The sequence below is a fragment of the Eulemur rufifrons genome, chromosome 14 (assembly GCF_041146395.1).
Source record: "Eulemur rufifrons isolate Redbay chromosome 14, OSU_ERuf_1, whole genome shotgun sequence".
Lineage (NCBI taxonomy): Eukaryota > Metazoa > Chordata > Mammalia > Primates > Lemuridae > Eulemur > Eulemur rufifrons.
The window spans coordinates 34,767,289-34,790,142 of NC_090996.1; the positions used below are offsets into that span (position 1 = coordinate 34,767,289).

Consider the following 22,854-nt stretch of genomic DNA (forward strand, 5'->3'; position numbering starts at 1 on the left):
TCCAGGCTTTTTCTATCTGTAAACATTAACACACCTAATGCTAACTCTTACCTTCAACAGATGCCTGGCAGCATCACCTGGCCCAAAAGTACAATTCCAACGAAAGGTTCAAAGGTATTAATAAGCCTCCCCTTTAAGGTGTACATGTCACTTTAGTGTAAGTTAATACAAACTAGTTAGTTGTCTTAGTTTGCTGTTGACACCTGTGTGAAACCATCAGACATCAAAGGCAGGTGTAGAATGCTCTGGAGCCTGAGCTAAGCTGTACTTGACTCCGTTTGGTGGCATGAAGCAAAAGACTAAGCCGGAGCCAGAGGACGAAGACGATCGTGCTGATGAGAGGCAGGGGTGAGGGCCCAGCCCAAGCTGAGGGGGCTGGGAAAAGACTGTGGTGTTTACAAACACATCAGCTGGGCAGCACCTCCAGTGCAGGGCCACCAGACCCTCTACACAGAATTTCCAGGACTCTGCTGCCTTCACCCTCTGGAATCTCTCCAGTCCCTTCATCTGCCCCACTCAGGAGCCCCATTGGTGGTATGTGCACAGCTCACGGCACATCCACAGTCCTGGAAGGGCCAAGGGGAGATCCAAGGCCCTTAGCTTGCTCAGCTACATATAACTGAGGACATGCAGTGGCTTCTGAAGTACACCACACTCTCCAATGGCATGTTTTTCTGTTATTTCCTCAGAATATATGCATTCACTTCACTAAAAGTTCCTTAAAGGAGAGACCAGACATGGTCACATACACTAGTCCCAGCTACTCCGGAGGCTGAGGCACGAGTTTTGAGCCTGCAGTGAGCTATGACTGCACCACTGCACTCCAGCCTGAGTAACAGAGCAAGACCCTGTCTCTTAAAAAAAAAAAAAAAAAAAAAAAAAAAAAAAGTTTCTTACACGAGGTAAATTAACCACATATTTACCCAATCACTCAACCAACATGGCTGTTGTACTAGCAAGACTTTAGAGACACCGCCAGACAGACCTGGTCCCTGCCTACAGAAAGTGTACATACATCCTACGGGGTGACCTCAGCACAGAGCTCTCCAGTTAAAGTGGTGGGGGTGGCTACACGGAGCCGATGGGGCTGGGAGAGTCCAGGGGAGGGCGGGCCAGGACCTCACAGACTGGCGGAAGAGCTGCAGCACTGGCACAGGGGAGGGTGACGACAGTTTGCACGGCACTGAGATGGCACAAAGTCAAATGTGACAAGAGCTAATGTGCACCACACATTTCAAAGTTTCATGTCCTGGCTGGGCGCCGTGGCTCACACCTGCAATCCTAGCACTTTGGGAGGCTGAGGCGGGAGGATCACTTGAGCTCAGGAGTTCAAGACCACCCTGAGCAAGAGCGAGACCCAGTCTCTACTAAAAATAGAAAAAATTAGCCGGGCATGGTGGCGCATGCCTGTAGTCCCAGCTACTCAGGAGGCTGAGGCAGGAGGATCGCTTGAGCCCAGGAGTTTGAGGTTGCTGTGAGCTAGGCTGACGCCACGGAACTCTAGCCTGGGCAAGAGAGTGAGACTCTGTCTCAAAAAAAAAAAAAAAGTTTCACGTCCCCAATGTTTCAAATGCAAAATACAGGAGCCTTCATGAGTCAGAAAGAAAAATCAGTCATTCTGAAATCAACATCCAAGTGAAATGCAGAAGGAACTCTGGATTTTTGAAACAGCAATAACAGATGATCTAATACAGACACCCCCCCACACCTGCTTTTCCATCACATGCTTTGTAAGAAACAGCAGAACTCCACCAGCACCTCACAGCCCCTACAATGACATTAAGCAAACACAGGCGCATCACAACCACGATGCTCAATGAGCACCCACCGCGTGCCATACATTGTCTGGAACGCTGGAGACATAGCAAAGAACAAAAACAAGCCCATGCTCTTAAGAAGCCTTCATTCCAGTGGAGCAAAGCTAAAAAAACAAAACAAGTAAACTGTACATTATGTCAGATGGCAATAACTACCATGAGAAGCCAGTGCAATGGCTCCTGCCTGTAATCCCAGCACTTTGGGAGGCCGAGATGAGAGGATCACTTGAGCCCAGGAGTTCATGGTCATCCTGGACAACATAGCAAGACCCTGTCCATATAAAAAATTTTAAAAATTAGCCAGACATGGTGGTGCGCACCTGTAGTCCCACCTACTCAGGAGGCTGAGGCAGGAGGACCGAGTGAGCCCAAGAGTTCAAGGTTGCAGAAAGCTATGACAAAACCACACTGTACTCCAGCCCAGGCAACAAAGCGAGACCCAGTCTCAAAAAAAAAAAAAAAAACCATGAGAAAAATAAAATGTGAAAGGAGCACAGGACTATCTGGATGAAGTGGAGCAAATTCAATCAGAAGCCCCTACTGGGAAGGTAATACCTGAGCAAGGACGCAAGACTGGGGAGAGCCCCGAAAATGTCTGGGCAGCCCTCCAGGCAGAGCAAAGGCCCAAAGGCAGAAGCAGGTCTGGAATCCCAGCATTCCAGCCCCTGGCTGCCGGGCAGGGACCTCAGTGCCCCAGAATACCCTTTCTGGGGTCACTTCGGTGCCCTCTAGACACCTCAGACCACAGGGTGGAAGCATGAGGCATGGGACCATCTGTAAGTGTCCAGGTAACTCCTGACCCCCCGACTCCTGATGCAGCCTAGCACGGCTCAAGGCCCAGGCATGCACCATCGCCCCAGGCCCCTAGATGCTCCCACCAGACCACTGCCACTCTCATGGGCATGACGACACGGGGCCTGTCTACTGGCAGCCTTCCGCCTTCGTGGAATTCTGCAATTTCCTTCCTGCGTTGGCCACAGCACAGTAGCCAAGCACCTCTCGGCCCCTCCCTGGGGAGGCGACGTCTTTAAGGTTAACAGTGCTCTTGCCTGCTCTTCAAGGCCATCACAACTTGCTACCATAGGTATGTTTTAATAAGCAATTTTACTTACGCAGTTAAAAAAAAAAAAAAGATGGTTGCAATATTACCTTCTAAAGCATTTTCAAACATCAATCATGAAATGAAAAGCCTGAGGAAAAAGCCCTCTTTGAGTGTGAAAACCTAAATGTTTATTTGTACTATAGCTGTTATTCTAAAGGGCAGATTTTGCTGCATTTTTAGGTGGTGATTACGCTGCATAGACAGCACTCCGAGACCATCTGCCCCGATCTGGAGGACACACACCACCAGTGGCCCACGTGCTGGGGAGGGCCCCACCAGGCTCCTGAGGTGCCCCCTCGCCAGCCCCGCAGAGCCCAGGGACTCTGAGCCCTGGCCAAGTCATTCCCTCCCTGCACAGCCCCATCGGTCTGCCACCCACCTGGGGACTCAAAAATTAGGGCATGCAAATATTTTTGGTTACTCAATACCTTCTGAAATTTAAATCTCTGGAGAAATTTAAAGCAACAAAACCCTAGGTGTGCCTGTCTACCATCGTGTCCTCCCTAATAAAATGAAGCTCCTAACAAGAGAAGTTCACCGACAAGCACAGTCCACCTACCCAGCAGGCACAGTGTTACTATGAGAGCCACCCTTCCCTCCAGCTATGATCTGCTCACAGGCCTTTCCTACTCACAAACCCCCACATCCAAGGGAAGGCTGGGGCTGCAGCCTGCCTTGCCAGCAGCCTCACCCCAGTGGCAAACACGGTTCCTGTGGCCAGGGCCTGCCTGCGGGGTGTGGCTCCTTCCCTACCAGAAGCCTCCCACCGACTGGGCCCCAACATCCACCCTTCCACACCCACTTTCCAGTCCTCTCAACCAATCAGTCTCCCCCCTCAGGATGGGACCCCCTTCTGTCCTCTCTCCTGCCTCCTACTCAGTTGTCAGGACAAGTAACATCATCATTGCTCAGACACATGAAAGACGTGCAGACCTACTGAGAACAAGGAAGGACCAAGGTTCTAAACCGAGTTTAGCCAAGAGGGTCAGTGCCACCAGCACTCAAAGTCCTTACAGCTGCTGGGCACTGCCCCAGAGTCTCTGGAAAGTGAGCCTCACCCCCCACATCACTCAGCACGAATCACGGCTCTCATCCGCGTACACGCGCTGAATCCCTAAGTGGGGGGTGCCGCATACTGTTCCCGTCCAGAGCAAGCACTTGGGGTTTCAGCAAGGACTACTGCCCTCAGCCCCCGCTGGAACCACATCTCTGACCAGAAAACAAGCCCTGAGTTTTAAATAACTGATTTCCAGATGAACTTGTAAAAAATATAGTCCATTTGTAAACTGTTTTCTGAGGATTTCAGTTTTTTATACAATGTGTATATAAGAACAACTTAACTTTCTTGAGTACTGAATTCAGCAGTCCCCTTCTTTTAGAAGCAGAAACCCTCAAGTAAAAATTTTAGCGGGGCGTGGTGGCACACACCTGTAGCCCCAGCTACTTGGTGGGGGGGGAGGTGCTGAGGTGAGAGCATGGTTTGACCCCAGGAGTTCAAGGCTGCAGTGACCTTGTGCAACTGCACTCCAGCCTGGGTGGACAGAGCAAGACCCTGTTTCCAAAAAAAATAATGATAATAAGGAAATTACTTTGAGATCTAATTACATTTTCATATCCACCAAAAAGAGATCAAGACTCCACTGAGGTACACAGCACATTGCTCAGTCACTAACAAGTGTTTATAAAAATGTCAGTAACCCGGCCTGAGCAAGAGCGAGACCCCATCTCTACTAAAAATAGAAAGAAATTATATAGACAGCTAAATATATATACAGAAAAAATTAGCCGGGCATGGTGGCGCATGCCTGTAGTCCCAGCTACTCGGGAGGCTGAGGCAGGAGGATTGTTTGAGCCCAGGAGTTTGAGGTTGCTGTGAGCTAGGCTGACGCCACGGCACTCACGCTAGCCTGGGCAACAGAGAGAGACTCTGTCTCAAAAAAAAAAAAAAAAAAGTCAGTAACAAAATGTCCAGTGTCCAACATTCAAAACTTAAATGTAACAACCCTTTGACAAATAGATTAAAATGTAAATGAATTTGGGGGCAAAGGAAAACAAACGACTCATGGGTTTCTTTTCCAACTCCCATCAAGTCTCACACACCAGACACCTCCAGTCTTCCAAAGCTGCAGACAACGCTTCACTAACCCTTAGGAGACTAATTGCCAGGTAGATGGAAGCTTATCTTTTAAAATACAGAGCCTTATATTTTTAAAGCACACCTCAGAGCCCTTAATTGCCTGGTGGCAAGTCAGTCTTGCATGGGCAGATGGGGAAGTAGAGAGGTGATGCGACTTGCCCAGGTCTCGGACGGCCCGAGCAAGCGTGCAGAGGAGAAGCCCAGCGTGGCCCAGGGCAGCTGGAGCTGGGGAGAGCGTCCCACGTCTTCAGCTTCCCAAGGCTCCTGGGAGGGGCCGACTGAAGACGTGCTCTCTTCTCCAGAACAGTTCTGCGGGATTGTGTTAGAACACGGGTAGTTTTTCCTCCTCTATTTTAAAATGTAGTTTAAGATACTTTTACAATGAAAAGTGATTTGCCCATTCAGTCCCCTAACACATATCCATTGAGCACCTATCAGGAGCCCCGTGCTAACTGAGCCCAGGACTATAAAGAAAAGACTCGTGGTCAGTACAGGCAGGCAAGAGGTTGAATTTGGAGGGAGGTGGTTGACTGGTGTCCCTTAGATCCCTCTGTATATTCTCTAAGATAAAATGCAAATTAAGCAAGGATTTTTAATAAAGAATGATGCATGGAACCACAGGTGAACATGAAAAAAATATATAAAGAATGAGCTTGGGAAACTAGAAGCTTCCAAAGACTCAGGGCTGGTGCAGTAAGAAACAGTCTTTCAGCCTCAGGAGAAGGCCGCTGTTCTCTACACACCCGATATTTAGGGAATTAGAATTAGATTAAACGCATATTGGCTGTTAAGAGGTTTTTTTTTCTCCTAAGAACCTGCTGAGGAAGAATTTAAGTCCACAATATCACCAGAATAGATCCAAAAGACTAATCATTAGCTACTAAACTGTCTAAACCCTTTGTACATGAACTAGTCCCGGGGCCTCAAAGTGCCAGATACATTACAGGTGCAATGTCAGAGCTCCTACACTGCCTGGGGCTGGACTCCCAGCTCTGCCTTAGCCCTCCGACCTCGGACAAATTACCGCACCTCCGCACCTCTCCGTGGCTCCGATTCTTCATCTGCAAGCCAGAGAGGAGGAGAACTGACCTCCCAGGCCCGAGGACTTAATGAGTTAATCCACAAGAAGCACCTGAGCAGGCCCAGCTCGTGGGGCGCCAGCTATACGCACTTTACTATTAAATAACATAGAAGACACATGAATAAAGTTTTCCCAATCAAGTGTCATTAGATCATAAAATAAGCTTTTCAAGGACAAAATGAAGCATGTCCCATTTCCAAATGCTGTTCATTTATCTGTGAGTAAAACTGCATTAAATACCTGCTACATTAGGAGGCCCAACTCTAACTTCCAGGACAAAACTACATAGGAAGGCTGAGTTCCCTAACACACAGGAGGGGAATCAAGACTGAAATCAGAGCCTTCTATGGTCAAGATGCTGTCACACAGCTTAACGCTTCAGCCAGCAATGGAAAGGATCCCCAGCTCAAAAAGCCAAGCTGCCTTTAAATGCCAACGTGTGCTCTGGAGCCCAGAGCTTTGGCATGCACTGCAACAGGTGCAACCAACAGACAGATACACACACACACACACACACACACACACACACACAGAGCAAGCAGGAACATCTCTCTTTAGGCCACTGTATAAAAGCTGTGGGAAGCTGACCCCAAATCCAACCAGCTCATCCCCAAGGGGTTACTGTTCTCAGGCTGGCTGTGGTCAATCGCAAAGAGCATTCTGGTAAGAACCTCCTCTCACCCCAGGAAATCCCCCAAAGCTAGGCCCAGACCAGGTGGAGGCAGGAGGTGTCAGGGAAGTGACCACTGCTGCCTCCTCCCACCCCCACAGGCTTCCACCACAAAGGGCAACTGCTGTGCAATAGCACTCTGGGAGGCTGAGGCAGGAGGATTGCTTGAGGTCCGGAGTTCAAGACCAGCCAGAGCAAGACCCCATCTCTACCAAAAACAGAAAAAATTAGCCAGTGTGGTGGCGCATGCCTGTAGTCCCAGCTACTCGGGAGGCTGACGCAGGAGGATGGCTTGAGCCCAGGAGTTTGAGGTTGCAGTAAGCTACGATGATGCCACTGCACTCTATCCGGAGTGACAGAGCCCCGAGACTCTATCTTTAAGAGAAAAGAAAAAGAAATTACTCCCAGCAACTGGAAACAACCTAAGCAAATGCCTAAGGACAGGACGACAGTGGCTCACCCACAGAAAGTAGTACTATGCAGCCACTAGAAGTGGAGTGTTAAAGAAATGCTCACTCTAGTAGAACTGAGCAATGTAATAAAAAAAAAAAAATAAAGAAATGCTCACGCAAAATGTTAAGTGAAAACAGGTGGCAAAATTATGTCCCAAATTTGGCTTAAAAAAGACAGATATCAACATGTTAAGGGTGATGATCTCTGAGTGAGGGGAGGGCAGGTCTAGGTTTCCTCTAAGCAGTCACTTTGAAAACTGCAAAGGACAAGGGCAGCCTGCCAGAGTCAGCAGGAATGGCCCCCAGGACCCTCTCTTGGTGAGAAGAGGGTGCAGGCGAGACCTCCGAGGGACCCATCCACCACAGGAGCCACTAAGTCCTCCCTGGACATTGCTGAGACCACGTGGGGCCCATAAACCTTCTGAGCATTCCTCCAGCTTTGTCAGTTCTTTCACTCAAACTGGCTAATGAGTAGATAAATGATCTAGTAGCTTCCAGGGGCAGGAATCATTAACCACCGGAGCTGTATCAGAAAAGCAGCAGCACTTCAAAGATAATTAACCCAATCCATAAGCTTGAGATTCCACTTCACAGCCAAATCACCTTGGATAAAATTTAGAATGACGATGCATTAAAAGCTTTACTCAGTGAAACCTATTCTTAGTCAGAAAATAATCATATCAACAGGCTCTTCCCTTCTGTTTTGCCAAAATTAATAATTTAACATACCAAAGCTGACAACTAGGAAAAACTGAGTTTCCAACCTGAAGCCAATACCACTTAAATACGAATCTTTCCTTCAGAATTACATTCATTCAGGAAACGTTTTCCCCGCAATCTAGTCTGGGAATCTACTGGTAGCTAAGGGCTAGCAGGTGCTAAGCATTCCCCTCCTGCCCTGGCTGCCTCTTTCCCACTGCTCAGCGTCTGACCCAGCTCCTTACAGGAAACCTCCTTGGCCTCCAAGACCAAAACGTCAAACACTGAAATGAAGTCTGGAGTGCACGGGTACTTCCAATGAGATGAGAACCTTCCCCTCTGGGGTCCAGCCCCATCAAGCCCTCCCCATCCCCACTGGCTGGACTGCCACTCTCCTTCAAGAACAATCCGTACTCTGCTGGGCTGGGGACCCCTCTAGTTGCTGCAGCACCCCTGGTCACTGGCCTCTTGCTCACACTAGCCCACTAGCTCTGCCCTCTCCTCCTCTGTCCTTCAACCTCAGCGTGCACTGTGTTACTCTGTCCCTCCTGGCCATGGCTTGTGTATTCCCCACATGAACAGAGTCTCCCTAGGCAAGGTGCTGGATTCCCGAGAGCAGCCAAGGGACCAGTGAGACGTCACACAGAGTTCCTTAAGATGCCTTGGATTCTGTTCAGAACGTCATCAGCATGCAGAAAGATCTATTTTGTCTCCTTCAGACTGGGGATGGCCAAAAGAATAAAAAGAAAAAAACAAAAAGAAAGATTTTGTCAAGCATGACATTCTCCCACACCTCCAAGCAATCACCAATTTAAAGTTTAGCTACCAGAGGCGAGGCGGGAGGCACAGTCTGGTATTTCGCCTTCTCTCCAACTCCAAGCACCTCAACACAAGCTGCGGACAGGCCAGAGACCCGGGCAGCACTGATGTTGAGGCCTCTCAGCCCACCGCCTGCACAGGCCCCAATTACCAACTGCCGGTCGCCACCATCATCCCCTCAAGCTGTGTTCCCGTTATACCTGTGCCTGGTCTTCCCGCCAGCTCCTACCGTCGTATGCGTGTCCTGTTTTTGCTGTGGTCGTGCGGAAAGGAAGCTAGAGGGGTGAATCTGTAGATGGGTAAGGAAACAAACTAAACTCACGAATTTCCTGAAACGCCTACCTCCTGAGTTCTGCACTAGAAGAAAGTCCACCCTGTTCAATTTAAAAGCCTCAAACAACGTAACAGCCCACAGATGAGGTCCCAAGGCAAAGGTGTGCAGACAATAAACAACACTGTAGCTTCACCTGAAGGAAAAAAGAACTAGAGGAGAATGTATCAAAGCTGACCACCTACTTTACAAAAGCCAGGTGATACCAACCTATCCTCCCACCTGCCAAGAAAGCACACAGCGACGAGCCCGCCTAAGCGGAGCAGATTAGATCACAAACAGCCACCTTCAAGTCCTCCAGAGGGACACAGACCTGCCCCTGATTAGAAACCAGTTCAGTGAGCACGTTCAGGCTCATCTGCACTGCTGAGGACGTCTCTGTCTCTGCAGAGTGTCCTGGGAGTGTCCGTGCCTACAGAAAGTGGTCAGAGCAGGGAGGTGCCTGGACTCCACGTGGCTCTAACCCCGTACGTGGTCAGAAGCCCTCCAGGTCCTAAGTGTCTCCATCTGGAAAGTGGAAGGATCCAACTGGGTAACCATAAAGATCTCTTCCAAAATTAAAATACCGTGGTTGTTCTACGATCTATGACACAAACTGCAAGTAGCAGAGAGTAGAGCAGAACCAAAGACCTAATTTTAGTACAGTAAAACTAATTTTGCCAGGCATGGTGGCACATACATGTAGTTCCAGCACTTTGGGATGCTGGAGGAGGATCACTTGAGCCCAGGAGTTTGAGACCAGCCTGGGCAACATGGCAAGATCAAATCTCAAGGGGGAAAAAAAAAGCAAAGGTAAAACTAATTTTATTTAGCATCACTAGCAATAAGTCATGTGGATGTCACGTACCCCTGATATAATGCATTAAGGGCACCTCACTTCTGTGGGATTCTCCCTAACCTATAACCTGTCTAATCATAAGAAAACATCAGACAAACCCAAACTGAGGGACATTGTATAAAATACCTGAAAAATGTTAACAAAAGCAGAGTTTGCTAAGGTAAAAAAAAAAAAAAAAAAAAGCATCATTTAGTTCAAAAGACCTTTTTTTGGAGAATAAAATACGTTCACAAATAAAATCTATATTTAGATGATTTAGATGCACATTTTTAAAACTGTATGTCTGATAATAACTAGCTATGTACATACAATCAGTGGAAGACTATAATTTTGACCGATGAAAAAAAACTCATGAAAGAAAAATGCCAAACTGCAGGAAGAAAAAATGAGTTAACAATGGAAAAAGCGGGCAGTAAATGCTGAGCTGCTGCGAGTGCTCTGAGCAACAGTGTAGTCCTCAGTCCAGCGCAAGTCCCAGCTGGGAGAGAGACAAGCAGAACAGCTAAGTGCTCACCCTCAAGGAAGGGCTCCCCGTAATAATGACACGACCCGGAAATGAGCAGCCATCAGGCTTCCTGGCGTGCTGGTAAGTCAGCTTGCTAACTTAGCTGCTTCCCCAGGTCTGGCCACTGGGACTCTCCAGATCAAAGCTTCCCAAGACATGACTGAGCAAAGTCAATGCTCAGGCCATTCTCCCAAAGACTAGTCCATCCCATCATTTCCCAAAGGGAAGTCCAGGTAGTGCTACATGCTGGCCAATGTCGGCACATACTGGGTCTAAGGCTCTGACAGGGGACTCACCCCACCCCTCCCCCAGTCGTGGGGCTCTCACTCACTCAACACTCATTGGATGGGTGCACAGCAGGAAACCTTGAGACAAGGGGGTCCCCCAGGACCATCAGCTACACAAGCATCCTGGGGGCACAGCTGTGGCTCTGCAGGTAGCTGCACCACCCACCCACAGACACCACAGGACACCTTAGAAATATGAAAAAAGTCAAGGCCTAGGAAAAGCCCTCTTGGACCTTGCCCAAGCAGCAAAAGCGACGACGAGATCAGGGCCCCCACGTCAGGAAGGAAAAGGAGCTTCAAGTCAGAAGAGCCGCTAGGATCTGATCCTAAGATCTTCAGGGAAAGTGTCCTCCCGTTGGGAAAACTACTGCCTTGTGGTGACTGCCTTGGCATGGCGCTTCTTGGGCAAAGCTCTCCTGTAGGTTAGGAACCCAGGGCCTGGCCATGTGAGGACATGGCGGCAGGGCCAATGTGGAGAGTGTCAGCTCAGAACACTGCATGCCTGACACTATATTCAACTAATCCAGATTTAATCCAACATTTGGTAGTCAAAATTTCCCAGGAAGGAGCTGGGCACAGTGGCGAGCACCTGTAATTCCAGCTACTCAGGAGGCTTAAGCGGGAGGATTGCTTGGGCACAGGAGTGGGAATCCCGCCTGGGCAACAAGGCAAGACCCCATCTCAAAAAAAAAAAAAATTCCCAGGAAGGGAATTGCTTTAGTATACAAAGCAACCAATGGTTTTGAAATATAATTTCAAGGGTCAGGTAGGTCCTGATGAATGAAAAGAAAAGATCTAGATGACAGAGAGATGCAAGAAAGATCCCATCCTCTGGGCTCAGGATTCAATTGTCAGATCCAGTTCCCCCTGGCTGTGGCTCCAAAACCATACACCCGAGCCACTCAGTCACTCTCCACTTCTGAGGGAAGCTGGGAGGCTGCCAAGCCTCGTGTGGATAAGCCGTGGGCGAAGGCCACACCAGCATAACACCTGCACTGATGTTAGCAGCAAAAGATGCATCCCGCTCAATCCCAGAAGTCAGACGGTGAAGCACCGTCCACTTAGGGCACGCGCCCTCACATCAAAACAACAGCCAGCTCTAGACAGATGGGAATGACAACTGGGGACAGCCAGCTAGGCCAGAGATCCTCCATCAGTCAGGGACCCCAGAATTAAACATCTCTTGCTTCAAAGACAGATTCAAGATAGCATCTTGAACTCGAGATTACTTTTAATTTTAAATTTCAATAAAACCAAATGTTCTGTCACTCAGTTATGCAAACAATACCTAGTTATCGCCCTTTCCAAAGGTAAAATTTCAAAGGCAGGCCTAGAATTCCAACTATTACCTTTTTTTCTTCATTTATCATCTCCAACAATGCCAAAACCTGTCCAGAAATAATGCGCCAATGCAGCTTGTACTGATACTAAATTAGTTGTGATAAGTAAACATGCTCATAGTAATAAAAGTTAGTATATTCTGGCCGGGCGAGGTGGCTCATGCCTGTAATCCCAGCACTCTGGGAGGCCGAGGCGGGCAGATCGTTTGAGCTCAGGAGTCCGAAACCAGCCTGAGCAAGAGCGAGACCCTGTTCTCTACTAAAAAATAGAAAGAAATGATCTGGACAACTAAAAATATACAGAAAAAATTAGCCGGGCATGGTGGCGCATGCCTGTAGTCCCAGCTACTCGGGAGGCTGAGGCAGAAGGATTGCTTGAGCCCAGGAGTTTGAGGTTGCCGTGAGCTAGGCTGATGCCACAGCACTCTAGCCAGGGTGACAGGGCAGGACTCTGCCTCAAAAAAAAAAAAAAAAAAAAAAAAAAAAAAGATGGTTTTGGGGACCAAGTGGCCTGCGTACTGGATAACCTGGTGTCGATGCCAGCTGTCTCAGGTGTTGTGGTGAAGATGCATGTGTGCAGGAGCAAAGGCACCTGGGGAGGAATGTGGGGTGAGCATGTTGTGTGCTACTACATTTGTGGCTTACTTTCACTTGATAAAAAGAACAGAACAAAATTTTGGGAGGTGGGAGAGCACACACAGCAAGTATCAGGCAAGTTAACAACTGGCAGAATCTAAGGAAGGAACAATGGATATTCACTGTACTATGCTTTCAACTCTTTTTAGTTTAGAAATTGTTCAAAATAAAAATTAAGGGAAAAGGATCACGGTCAGTTCGGTAAGCCCCGGACGACAGGGGCCAGGACCACCCTACTCACCGCTGTCTCCCTGCTGCGAGCTGAACGCCTGGTCCTGCTCCAGCCCCACCAACCTCCTCCAGAAACCACCTTCCAGGCTTTTTTCTGGGCCTTAGAAAAGTTATGCCTCGGTGCTGCTTTGCAACCAGGTCTTTTCACTTAGAGACACTTTGTAACCACCTCTCAGGAAAACACAGTTGGCCCTCAACCAAAAGTAGATGGAAAGTATTGGGAGAAAAAAATTGTGTCTACGCTGAGCATGTTGTGTACAGGGACTCACCAGTGTTCTCAACCTCTCTCTGGCCGAGGGGAATTCAGGATATTTCCAATTCTCCCCTATTGCAGAGCTGTGATAAATATTCTAGTAGTAAAATCTTTCACACACCTTAATTATTTTCTGAAATTAAAGTCCCAAAAACTGAATTGTTACATCAAATAGTCTCTCTCTCTCGTGCTCTCTCTCTCGCTCCCGCTCTCTGAATGCACATTGGTGACTTACCACTGCCACCCCCACCTGAGCAGTGAGTTCCAGCTTCCATCCTCAAACACTACCTATTGCCATTTCATTTGGGGAAAGTGATTTCTTTTTAAATTGTGATAAAATATAGATACATAAAACTTACCATTTTAACCTGTGGCATTATGTATGTTCACATTGTCCTGCAACCTGGCAAAGTGTTGTTAAACTATTTACATTTTAAAACTTTTTATTGTAGGCCCGGTGTGGTGGCTCACCCCTGTAATCCTAGCACGCTGGGAGGCCAAGGCAGGACAATTGCTTGAGGTCAGGAGTTCGAGACCAGCCTGAGCAAGAGTGAGACCTCATCTCTACTAAAAATAGAAAAATTAGCCAGGCGTGGTGGCGAGCGCCTGTAGTCCCAGCTACTCGGGAGGCTGAGGCAGGAGGATTGCTTGAGGCCAGGACTTTGAGGTTGCTGTGAGCTAGGCTGAGGACATGGCACTCTAGCCCAGGTGACAAAGCAAGACTCCATCTTAAAAAAACAAAAATACTTTACTGTAGTATAATATACATACAAAAAAAAGCTATACCCTTTTAAAATATTTCCATGGATAATGAACAGGTGGAACAGGGGTCCGTGTTTTTAACCATTGACTTGGTCATCATTTGGAAAGCCTTCATATTTGGCATTAAGTAGACAACATTTTATGGTGAGACCCTGCACCCCTCAAACATACACAGCTCTGAACCAAGGAGAGTCAGAATCTACATGCAGGATTCAGACACGTTTTCCTTAATAAAACGCAAAAATGGTTAAGACAGGCAGGCGTGTGACCAATACACCACAGGAAGCCCAGGTATGAGAACCACGAAGAGAAAGCATGAAAGAGAGTAACAGATGCCGCCTAGAGACTCCAGGCTCAGAAAAAAGAAGACAGAACAAGGTGCAAAACCTGTGTTAGAGAAACAGAACATGGACCATGTAACAGACTCTGGTGCAGACCAAAGGCTTGGGGGAAAAGGCGGACTGGTCAGAAAAGACTGCACAGCCACAGGGGGGTTCCCATGGAGGAATTTCTTCCGGCAAAGAGGAAGGGCCTGGAGAAGATGAGAATTGACTACAACAGAGCAGCCGCGCACATCCCAGACACTCCCTGGGCCGTGCAGGCTGGTAAGAGAGGCCCTGGCAGGTCACCTGAGGCAGGGCCCCTCACGGAAGAGGAACACAGTGACAGGCCAGGAGAGGAGGAGGGGAGGCAGGAGTGCTGACACCTGGGGACTCAGCCAGCAAGGCCTTGGAGTCCTCCCTCACCAGAAAAGGGGGAGAAGGACAGCGATGGCCATGGAAGAGGAGGATGCAGCGGCAGAGTGCACGCCCCCTGCAGAGTGAATGCCTCCTTCACCGCCCTGGCCCCCCGCCCAGCTGCACTACAAGTCCGGGGTGCACACAGCACCACACTCAAGACTGCAAGGTAGGATTGGCGCGGTGGCTCATGCCTGTAATCCTAGCACTCTGGGAGGCCGAGGCAGCCAGATCGTTTGAGCTCAGGAGTTCGAGACCAGCCTGAGCAAGAGCGAGACCCCATCTCTACTAAAAAAAAAAAAAGAATAGAAAAAAATTATATGGACAACTAAAAATATATACAGAAAAAAATTAGCCGGGTATGGTGGCACATGCCTGTAGTCCCAGGTACTCGGGAGGCTGAGGCAGGAGGATCGCTTGAGCCCAGGAGTTTGAGGTTGCTGTGAGCTAGGCTGACACCACGGCACTCTAGCCCGGGCAACAGAGTGACACTCTGTTTCAAAAAAAAAAAAAAAGACTGGAAGGTACCACGGCCACTGCAAGTGCTGTGCTGCCTCCCACCTCTGGGTCTCCTGAAAGCACAGAGGGAGAACTGCAATGGGAGCTCAAACCTTCCTCCAGACTTCCCTCGGTCAAAGCACATCAGTGAGGATTCCCCCCCAAGTCCTACCAGCCTCTCTGGCAGCACTCAATGTACAGCTGTCACTCTGAGCCACAACCCCTTTCTACTGCAGGAAAATTAATTCCAAAATGGGACAAAACAAGTTGAAGAATGGGACTTTAACAATGAATTTATTGTAAAAACCAAACCTTTAGCCGGATGAATTCTGACTGCCATACTGCTGAGACACACAGCCTCTCTTCGGCCCTCCAACGTGGGCAGACCTGCCACTCGCTCCACAAATACACAGAAGACGCGGACCTCCGGAACCGACTTCCAGACATACCTTCCAACCACATCTTTAAATATTTCGATTCCCTGTAGGTGCAAGCCGATATGAAACACAGATTGGGCCAGTCCCCAGCACGGAGGCTGGTACAAAGGGCCCTTAATCCTGTCTGTGAAGGGAAGGAAGTCACTGGCCCATCCAGGAACCATTATATGCCCACCTTCATCAGGCCAAATTCCAGACAGAAACCACACGCTGTTTATTCTGTAGGGGGCTGTGCTCAGTACAGGGCTGCTGATGGCAGATTCACCCATGCTCTTCGTACACAGAACCGGCAGCACTGTCACCTTTAGATTCTGTGGGCTTATGTGTAACTCAACTATTTAAACAGAAACCAGAATCAGGTGCTCTGGTAAAGGATTTGAAGCCCCTTTTAAAAGCCACTCCTTTATAATGAACTGAGTATCTCTCTTAACAGATTCAAAATGACCTGGAATTTCTTGGAGTAAAAATTGCAGTTTAAATATGGGACAAACGAATAGAAACAGATGTGCAACTATTAAATGCAACCAATATCAGGTACAGAAAATAGACCCCAACAACCATCATGAACCCAAATAGGACTTTCTCCTCTGAGAGAACACACCAGAACACACTCCCCATTATTGTTTGAGAAAATGTACCCTGCCTGTGATCTACCAGCTAGAGCCTGAACATACAACCTGTTCTCAATATTCAATTAATTTTTTTAAATGGTCTGAGCAAGTGAAGAATGCAGTCCAGTTACGGAAGAACATACTGCTGAAAAGACCTGAGCAGTCCATGTCTAAAACCTAAGAGTTTCCACACCAGCACTTCCTCCCCAGCAAACTGCCCTTTGAACCTGCCTTCAAAACAACTGCACTGTGCACCCCCATTGCCACCTGTCATCACACAGGCAGGCGTGGTGCGCACACACACACACACACACACACACACTGGCCTTAGCCCTTGCACCTGCTGAGGGAGTCATTTCCACACCCAGTGTTCCTCAGCAGCAACTACACGCTCTCCTCACAGAACTGAAACACCATGTGCGAGCCTAGCAAAGTCTGTTTCCATGAAGATTCGCTCTCCTCCAAACACATCATCCCAGAAGGGCCTGGCTGCACACACCCTCATTTCTGCAGCCCTTCCCAGCTCACCCGCTTGCCTGACTACATCCCCCCGCAGCGCCAATCCGCTGCCCGTGAGCACTCACACCCTGGCTCAGGGGATGAGAGCAGAGGCTGAAAAGGGGGACACACCCAGAAGCCACCTGTTCCTCTCCTCGAAGCTGTGCTGAAGGTGGCCTACAGCCTAAGACCTGCCTTGAAGAGCTGCCCAAAGCCTCTTCTCAGGCCCCACATCTCCACTGCTAGGTCCACCTCATGCAACACATGTCAAAAGAGCAGAACCTACCTAATCTTCCACCTCTTGTTGGTATCAGGACCTCACCTTGCCAGCTCTGGACTCAGCTTGTTCCAGCTGTCACGACATTGCCAGGGACAGAGACAAATTCTGATGCACACTGGACCAGCCACATGAGGAGAAGCTACCCAAGAGGGAGTATGGAAATCGGAAGCCACTTTTCTCCATGCTCTCTGCTTTTCCCACAGCTTTTGCAGGCACCCTTACAAAAGACAGAGCCACCTAGAGTGTGCAGAGAGCCACTCAGCCTAATCCCCCAATTCTACGTCTAACAAAATCATTACACATCGTTCCAAAGAGAGGATTCCAAGCCTCACCCATTCAGGAGCAGCAGCCCTCAAAAAGGCGGAAGCAGAGCCTCTTTCCTAACAGCTGCTTTCTGACAGCAGCAGGCTGAGCCCCAGGGGTCAGAGAGCCCAGCCATCTGCCCAAAAACATGTGTGTGCCGTCCTTCCATAGGAAGACACCTCTCCCGCCTCCAGCACGGCACAGTCAACACATTCAGGCCCAGCCCCTGGGAAGACATCCTGGGCAGTGGCACTGAGGACTTCCTTATGCTGAGCTGCCTGGCAGACCCTCCCTCTGGGGTTCCTTACGTGAGGGGCAGGAGACATTGGGGTCACTGCCACATTGCACTCTACTTAATTAATGAGGCAGGTGCTTACCCTCACTGTACCTCAGTTTCTGCCCCTGTAAAACAGGAAGGACATCCACCTTGCAACACGGTGTGAAGGTACCTAGCGAAGTGCCTGCCTTCGAGCCAGTCAGCACAATAAAGGGTACTCACGGCCTCCGGCTGGAATCAGACCAGGCCAGCCCGTCCTACCTTCACAGCCGGCACTGCTCCCCCTGTTGGCTGTGCGCGCACAAAGACGGGAAAAGTTAGTCACTGGGAGGAGGGCTTCTCGTACACTTCTAGTATACAGAGTACCACCTTAAAATCCAGATGCAAACCCACTTGAACCCTGAAAATCTATCTGTCCCGGGTGCAAATCCAACATTGGGCTGTCTCTGCCATTACTGACAGGAAATACGGCACATACGTACCTGTGGGAGAATCTCCACAAAGATGCAAAAGCCTGGTTCCCCACACTTCCTTACGTGGAACTCTATCCTCTATTCTGTAAATCGTTTTGTTCATTGGATTCCAGTGTTTTTGCACTAAAAAGCCGCCTTGTGTCAAGAAAAGTGCAAATGTCCACATGTGCAATGCCAAGGCCATGAGAAAATGTGCTCTTTTCTTCTTCCCACGACGCTGTCAAACACACACCTTGCACTGCAACGGCGTCACTGTGCGCAAGTTCACTCCATACGCTTCACTGGGACCGACGGCCCCAGCCTCCACACACGTTGGCCAAGCAGCCTAATTCGTGTTTTTGCGAGTTAGCCCAGGCACTCCGGGGTATAGCCACATCTGTCTCAACGGTCAAAAGGCATCCCTTTCTCCTTTCACCGTTTTTCTAAACTGACAGGTCCTCCTTCTCTGAGACTTCAGATCAATTATCACACATCTCTATAAAACAGGGTTCTCAACCTGAATCCACAGATAAGCTGAAGGTTCAAGGACCCCCTGAAGCAGTTACAAAATTCAGGGTAGCTGTGCGCTTTTCTCAGAAGAGAGACCATATCTTTCCTCAGATTCTCAAAGGGGCTCATGACCCCCCATGGACCTCCGAAAAAGACTAAGAACCACAGAGCCGAATCCTGGAAGGGGTCAAGTAAATTTCTTGGCTCTTCCTTCATTTAAGGGATTTGTCTTTTAAATTAAATTTTGCAAGCTCTCTAGACATTCTTTCATTACCCACTTCACATCGCATACAAAGTATAAATTCTTATACCATCATCCTAAGACTCCAGAACTTAACAAGTAAAAAACATAAAAACACTAGGGATACTTTTAGCAACAAAGAAAAAACATAGACACACCAGAGGTACTTTTAGCAAAACATTTCACCCAACAAGTGGTTCGTTTGGGTCTTTTCCCCTAAAATCCTTCCTACCTGTCAAGCTTACTTTCCTCTGAGTGACGCCTTCAAGCCCGGCCCCCCAGGGGCTTCCCACAGCACTGAGCAGAGCCACAAGGCAGGAAAAGCACCCAAATGCCCATCGCCGGGCAGCGAAAGTTTACCAGACCACTCTACTCAAGTACTTGGAAACGGGGTCCTGGAGCATCAGGTGCTTTCAGCGAGAACTCGCACCTTCTGCCCCTCTTGCAGGCGGAGGCACCGGAACCCCGTTCCAGGTGAAGACCCAGGGCGGTTCCTCCGCAGACACAACCGAGAGGTAGCCCGGAGACTCGGCTCCAGCCTGCGCCAAGCAGAAAACAAACTTTCCAAGCACTTCCACCCCGCCTGGCCCGGTGACACCTCCCCGGCCTTCCCCGCCCGCCGCGTGTCTGTCAGCGCCCCCGGCGCCTGCCGCAGCCCGGGCCGGAGTCCCGGCTCCCCGCAGCACCCGAGCGGCGCCCCTGGCCGGCGCCCGCTGTCCCCGGCCGGCCGCCCGGCAGCAGATGAGGCGCCGCCCGGCCCTCGGGACCCGGGGCCGTCGCGCCTCGCGGACCCGGGCGGCCGCCACGCCCAGCCCGCCGCCGCGCACTCACCAGCTGGCTGGTGGTCCTGGCCATGGGCCCCGCGTCAGCGCGGGCGCCTCCCCCGCAGCGCTGCGCGGCTCGGCGCCTCCTCAGCGTCCTCCTCCCCGCAGCGAAGCCCCAGCAATGGCTGCCCTCATCCTGCGCCCGCCCCGCCGCCCGCCGCCCCCGGCGCCGCCCCGCCCCCGCGCGACGCCGGGCGGAACTTCCGCCGCACGGTCGCCGCCGTCCGCGCCCATTGGCCGCGCCCGTCATCGCTCCGCCGCGGCCCAGGCGGGCTCCGCCCCCGCCCCAGCTGCATTTCCGGGTTGGGACCTGGCAGGCGGGAGCGGCCCGGCCCCGCCTGGGGAGGGGGACCCCGCGCGAGCCAATCCTGGGGCCCGCGGGCGGGGCCGGGCGGGGCGGGGGGCGAGCTGTCATTCCGAGCTGACAGACGGGGAAACTGAGGCTCAGAGGGGCTGCCAAGGTCACGCCCGAGGCAGCGGCGGGGCTGGCCTCGAACCCGCGGCCTGGCCGCTGGAGCCGGCCCTTCGCAAATGCCAGGAGACGCAACTTTACTAGTTTCACAGCTAACAAGCGTTCGCGGAAGGAAATTCGGGCCATAAAGCCACATTTATAAGGCAGAAAATAAGCCCATCCTATCACCGTTCATAGTCCCGAAGACACTCTCAGAACTTTTGTCTTTGCCTATAAATGTGTGTGGGGGCTTTTTTTTCCTTTTGTCGTTGTAACTGTTGAAGATGATGTTGATGCTGGGGTTTTTTTTAATTGTCATAAAATACACATAAAATTTACCATCTTAACCAGTTTTTAAGTGTACAATTCAGCGACATTACATTCACATTATTGTGCGATGTTAATGTTTTAAGCAAAATTAGGATCATCCTTGTTATCTGACACTTTGCATATTTTTGAATAGTCCTTTTTTCTATTTCCAAAGAAATATATCTTTATCATAAAAAATAAAAATTTAGACGCTACAAGTAACAATAAAATAAATGAATCCATAACCCCAGGTGGGCAGAATAAATTGTTGAATAGCAGTAACAGCCACTAATGTTTACTCAGCATTTACTCTAAGTGAGGCATTTTCATGCCTAATCTCATTTACTCTAAACAAGCATCCCTGGTATTGTTGCCCCACTTTTCAGATGAGGAAACCAAGGCACAGGGCAATTCTGTAACTTGCCCAAGGTAGTGTAGTACCAGGACAGACATGTGCCAGAGCCGTACATCTGCCTCTAGGTTACACAGACCCTGTCTGACTATCCAGTCTTCCTGTCCTCTGCATGTTTATACACCTTAAACAACAAGAAAAAGCAAATGTAACCCTTACCCCCAAGAAGGGCTGAAGCTGTTCATGCTGCTTTGATACTTGCTTTTTTTTTTTTTTTTTCACTTAACAATGTATCATCCTGTATCCTGTACAGCTCTATTCAGTTGTAAGACGTGAAGAGAACTCCTATGGGGCAACATTCCATAGTTTATGGATCCCTGTGTTCACCAAGTTCTTTTTTTTTTCTTTTGAAACAGAGTCTCACCCTGTTGCCTGGGCTAGAGTGCCGTGGCATCAGCCTAGCTCACAGCAGCCTCAAACTCCTGGGCTCAAGTGATCCTCCTTCAGCCTTCCGAGTAGCTGTGCCTACAGGCAAAGGCCACCATGCCTGGCTAATCTTTCCATTTTTAGTAGAGACGGGGTCTTGCTCTTGCTCAGGCTGGTCTCAAACTCCTGAGCTCAAGTGATCCTCCTGCCTCAGCCTTCCATTACAGGCATGAGCCACCGTGCCCGGCCCTTTTGTGTGTGTGGGAGAGACAGGGTCTCACTCTGTTGCCTGAGCTAGAGTGCAGTGGTGTCATCACAGCTCACTGCAACCTCAAACTCCTAGGCTCAAGCCATCCTCCCACCTCAGCCCCCTGAGTAGCTGGGACTACAGGCACTTGTCACCACGAATGGCTAATTTAAAATTTTTTTTTGTAGAGACGGGGTCTTGCTATGTTTCCCAGGCCAAACTCTCTCTTAACAAACATTAAAATGGTTCCCACATTTTTTTCTGATTAACAAGGCCCTGCACTTAAATCCACGCATACCTTTACTTATTTCCTTAGGATAAATTCTTAGCATATGGAATTGCAAGTTCAAGGTAGACATCATCTCTTGTCACCATACCAAGACACATTCAACATTTAGGAACATGGGGCCAGGCTCGGTGGCTCACGCCTGTCATCCTAGCACTCTGGAAAGCTGAGACAGGAGGACTGCTTGAGGTCAAGAGTTCAAGACCAGCCCGAGCAAGAGTGAGACCCCATCTCCCCTAAAAATAGAAAAATTAGCTGGACGCCATGGCACGTACCTGTAGTCCCAGCTACTCCGGAGACTGAAGCAGGAGGATCGCTTGAGCCCAGGAGTTTGAGGTTGCTGTGACCTATGATGACGCCATAGCACTCTACCCAGGGCGACAGAATGAGACTCTGCCTCAAAAACAAACAAACAACAACAAAAAAAAAAATTGGTGAACATGGGTAACATTATTCTACATCAATAGCCCTCTACATATTAAGAGCAGTGTATCCGCCTGTGCCACACAACAGCCCCATGAGTTATAGGTGCTATGATCCTTCCCATTGTTTACATGAGGACACCAAGGTTTCAGGGATTTCCGTCATAGTTAGTAGGTCACAGAGCACAGGACTCAGAACCACCCTGATCGACTCCAATGCCCTCCTTTTAGCCTCTGTGTTCAACTGCCACCCAATAACCATTCTTTTATATTTATTTTAGTCCTCCAAAAGTAGTAAAAGGCCGGGCGAGGTGGCTTATGCCTATAATCCTAGCACTCTGGGAGGCTGAGGCCAGAGGATTGTTTGAGGCTAGGAGTTCAAGACCAGCCTGAACAGGAGTGAGACCCCGTCTCTACCAAAAAGACAAGGGAAAAAAAAAAAAAAAACCCAGCCAGGTGTGGGGCGTGCACCTGTAGTCCCAGCTACCCGGGAGACTGATGCAAAAGGATCGCTTACACCCCAGGGGTCAGAGGTTGCAGCGACAATGGCGCCACTGCACTCTACCCAGGGTGGCAAGTGAGACTCTGTCTCAACAAAAAACAAACAAGGCAACTGAGCACCCCTCCTCACAACCCCCCACCTCTTCATATAAAACAAACCAAAAAAAAAGGTAGTACAAACTTGTACTGAGAGAATGCTAACCATTTCATATGACTTACCTTACTTCTCATT

At 49.4% G+C, this 22,854-nt stretch overlaps 1 protein-coding gene across 2 annotated transcripts in view; it reads right to left on the minus strand.

Moving 5' to 3' along the window:
- The window catches only part of PDPK1 (3-phosphoinositide dependent protein kinase 1), a 63,839-nt gene extending 44,072 nt beyond the window's left edge, over positions 1-19,767 (minus strand). The window contains exon 1 of one of the 2 annotated variants that reach the window (XM_069487031.1): positions 19,636-19,734. In XM_069487031.1, the coding sequence (XP_069343132.1) occupies positions 19,636-19,659 (24 nt within the window). In that variant the 5' untranslated portion in view covers positions 19,660-19,734. Of the gene's footprint in view, positions 1-19,635 lie in introns of both variants that reach the window. The other variant, XM_069487032.1, reaches the window with a different exon arrangement.
- Positions 19,768-22,854: the final 3,087 nt, after the last annotated feature.